Below are 3,099 nucleotides of genomic sequence, written 5' to 3' on the forward strand. Positions count from 1 at the left end.
ATATAAAACACCTCTACCTTCCTACCTAGATCATCTATTTTTGACTAGATATAATTCATATGGATAAAAGGAAAACATACACATTTTGTTAAAACTGAACTTAAACTCCCATACTACTTAGAGCTGTGAACAACATAAGGGTTTTGCTCTCTCCACCCATACTACCCTGCACTATTGAAGAGATGGAATGTTCTCTTCAGACAGAAAGGGCACAAAGTGCCCTGCCCCCCTCCCTAGATGTGGGAGGAGCTGCAGGACTTGGCCCTGGAAGGGGCACTGGCCTTAGCCATAGCTGGAGGAATGGAAGCGCCTCTCAGCCCTGCTCTCTCCACCTGATCTCTCAGAGCCTCATGAAAGAGGTCTGGGAAGGAACTCGGGACCGTATCCTGGATCTTGGCCAGAACTTCCAACACCTTCATCTTACTGGTCTCAGCATGAGCTCTTGGGCCCCACAGGAACTCGTAGCTCGGAGGACCACTTTTGGGCACCCGGCGGTAGATTAGGTACCCCTTCTCCACCAGATCTTTGGTGATGAGCTTTCTGGGCTCCCCAAAGATGGAGTGATTCCTCCCATCATAGATCCCCAACACATTGAGGAAATCCCAGACCTCCTCCTCGGTGGCACGGTTACCCTTCATAAAGATGATGCCCAGGAGCGCCATGAGGAGACCAGACTTGGGCATCCCCCGCTCACCACGTGAACCTTCCTCTACCCCGAGACTGAACTTGTTGATGAGGGTGTAGATGTTCCTGCTGCGGTCGACTTCCTTCAGCTCCAGGCCAAACACCAGCTCCACGCGCTCAGAGGCTCTCCTCAGGATCTCAGGGAAGCGCTCCTTGTACTTGCTGCTGATGACCTTCATCAGGGCGTTCTGCGTGATGGGCTCCTTCTTGTTGTACTTCTCCAGCAGGAACTCCACCAGCATGCTGGCCTTCCTGTTCAGAGGATCTCTGCGAAAGCTCCGAACGACCAGGGCTGACTGGGCGGCATCTGCACTTTCCTCCTCTGGGCCCTGGGCACCTTCATCAGATCCTGCGCAGGAAGGCCCTGCATCAGGACAGCTAGGGGCCATGGCTCCCTGAAGCTCCTGGGGATCGCCAGAAGCAGGGGAGCTCGGGGGAGAACCCTGAGGGACAGAAGAGGGGGAGGAGGGGCGCTCCTCTCCTGGGGCTGCAGCAGCACTGGCCTGGGGCTCCTGAGCTTCCCCCTGGACCTGGTGGCGTTTCCCGTGGCCATGAGACTTGTTTTTGTGCTTCCGAGGCATGATGACAGAGGTCAGGGACCGCACGCAGCGTGCAGTTAGGAAGGCAGGCAAGGAGGGCACCTTAAGGGAGGACAAAGAAATGCTGTGAGCACCTTCACCAGGGAGAGTCATCCCCGGCTTAAACCAAGCCTGCTTCTTAGGGGAGGCTTAAGTCCACTGCTCTAGGATGCACAAGTCTCCTGTTCCCTGGTCAGCCTGTTCCCTGAGTCCCCTGAGGAGGAAGTGAGACTGAGCCCTGGGGCGCAGCCAGACAGCCCTGCCTGGGCGTTAGAGCAGTCCCGTGGGGGCTGGCAGGGGAGGCATGTCCTTTCAGTTCACATTCAGAGTTAGGATGAAAAACGGGTAACGACCCTCTAGCACCCGCCCCATTCCCTCTTCTGTTCTGAAGTTGATGCTGCCACCTTCCCTGTGACTCTGGAGAAGGAGAGGAGGGTGCACTCAGCCTCCCACCGAAGGGTCCCGGGACCGTCCCTTCTGCCACAAGCTCTAACCTCCCCACTCAGACCGCAGCCTCCCTTCCCCTTGTGCCTGGAGGATGCGCTGACCACAGGGGTGGGTGCTGATTCACCCATGTGTCGGGGAGCAAAGTCCTCACCCTGGTGGCTTCTGAGCCCTGACATCCTCCCTGTTCTGACCAGCTAACAACCCCTCCGACCGAGGTCCCCTCCTCCCTCAGTGTATCCCGCATCCGAGATCGCAAAGAGGGTGCCCCGCAAACTTTAGAGCTGACCGGATCCTACCCGGATGCTCTGAGGCCAAGTCGCAGGGGGTGGGGCTCTCGCATGGCCGCCGTTCTGGTGTGTGGAAACCCTCACAGTCCCTCCCGAAGGTCCCTCCTTTAGCTACAGGGCCCAGGGCTTTCCCTCTACTGTGCCGAATTGGGGTCCACAAGCCCCGGACCGAAGCCTTCCTCTCAGAGACCACCTGGGTGAAGTGGATGAACTTGGGGCTTAAGATGCAGGCCCGAGTCTTCTGGGTGAGAGCAGGGGTAGGGTGGCCGGGTGTTTTCCGGCCCCCTCTTTTCAGAGGGAAAGGCTTGACCATGCCGGATGTGTGTCCCCACATTTGTAACTCACGTCACCTCACAGTTGGACACCTGATGAGACCTGGGAGCCCTCCGTCTGGGCCACCTAAACGGCAGTTGTCAAAGATGGCTGCAGCTGTCAAAGATGGCTTTGCAGCCCCAGCGTGTGTGCGCGTGGTCGTCACTTCCGGTCATGTGCTTCTGTGTTCCAGGCGGACAGCAGAGGCGGGGCCGGGGCTGGCGGGGTTCCAGTGGAGCTTCCTGCAGGGTGGGCATGTGTCCCGTTCCTTGAATCTTAGGGGATCCTTTCCCTCTACTGAGCTGAGTCTACGAGTCTCTGTCCCAGGCTCTAGCTTCCATCAGCATCCCGGCAGGAATTGTTTGTGGCCTGGACAAACAGGCTTCCTGGAGCTCCTGAGAATGACAGGAAGGGCACTTTCAGGCCCCGTCTTCTGTGCTGAGTGATGCTCCATCCACTCTCCGTGTCTTCCCTTGGCCCATGTAAGTGGTGGGCTCTGTCCCATCTGCTGACCTGAGGACAGGGCCTCAAATCGAAGACGTCAAGTTCTGAAACTCGTGGTGAGAAGTGAACGCACATCTCTGGACACTTCTGCCTGAGGCTTCCAGGAAATAGCTGCTGCAGGTAAGATGAGCTGAGAGGCAAGGATGGGAGACTGCCTTCTGTGGTGTGGAGCCCCTCACATCTCACTCAGGATGTTCATAGTGACTGCTGGCAGGGCCTGGAAATCCTTTGCTTTCTGGTATGAATCCTCCCTGTCCCCAACCATGCCCCACACAATCCCAGCAGAG

At 57.2% G+C, this 3,099-nt stretch overlaps 1 protein-coding gene across 1 annotated transcript; it reads right to left on the minus strand.

Annotated features, from left to right (window-relative positions):
- Nucleotides 1–232: 232 nt before the first annotated feature.
- LOC122435955 (melanoma-associated antigen B4-like) lies at nucleotides 233–2,378 on the minus strand. The gene is made up of 2 exons (XM_043460060.1): nucleotides 2,342–2,378; nucleotides 233–1,325 (listed from the first exon to the last, which is right to left on the minus strand). Exon 2 carries the CDS (start codon nucleotides 1,263–1,265, stop codon nucleotides 234–236), a length of 1,032 nt encoding a protein of 343 aa, XP_043315995.1. The 5' UTR covers nucleotides 1,266–1,325; nucleotides 2,342–2,378; the 3' UTR covers nucleotide 233.
- Nucleotides 2,379–3,099: the final 721 nt, after the last annotated feature.

This window comes from Cervus canadensis, chromosome X (assembly GCF_019320065.1).
Source record: "Cervus canadensis isolate Bull #8, Minnesota chromosome X, ASM1932006v1, whole genome shotgun sequence".
Taxonomy (NCBI): Eukaryota; Metazoa; Chordata; class Mammalia; order Artiodactyla; family Cervidae; genus Cervus; species Cervus canadensis.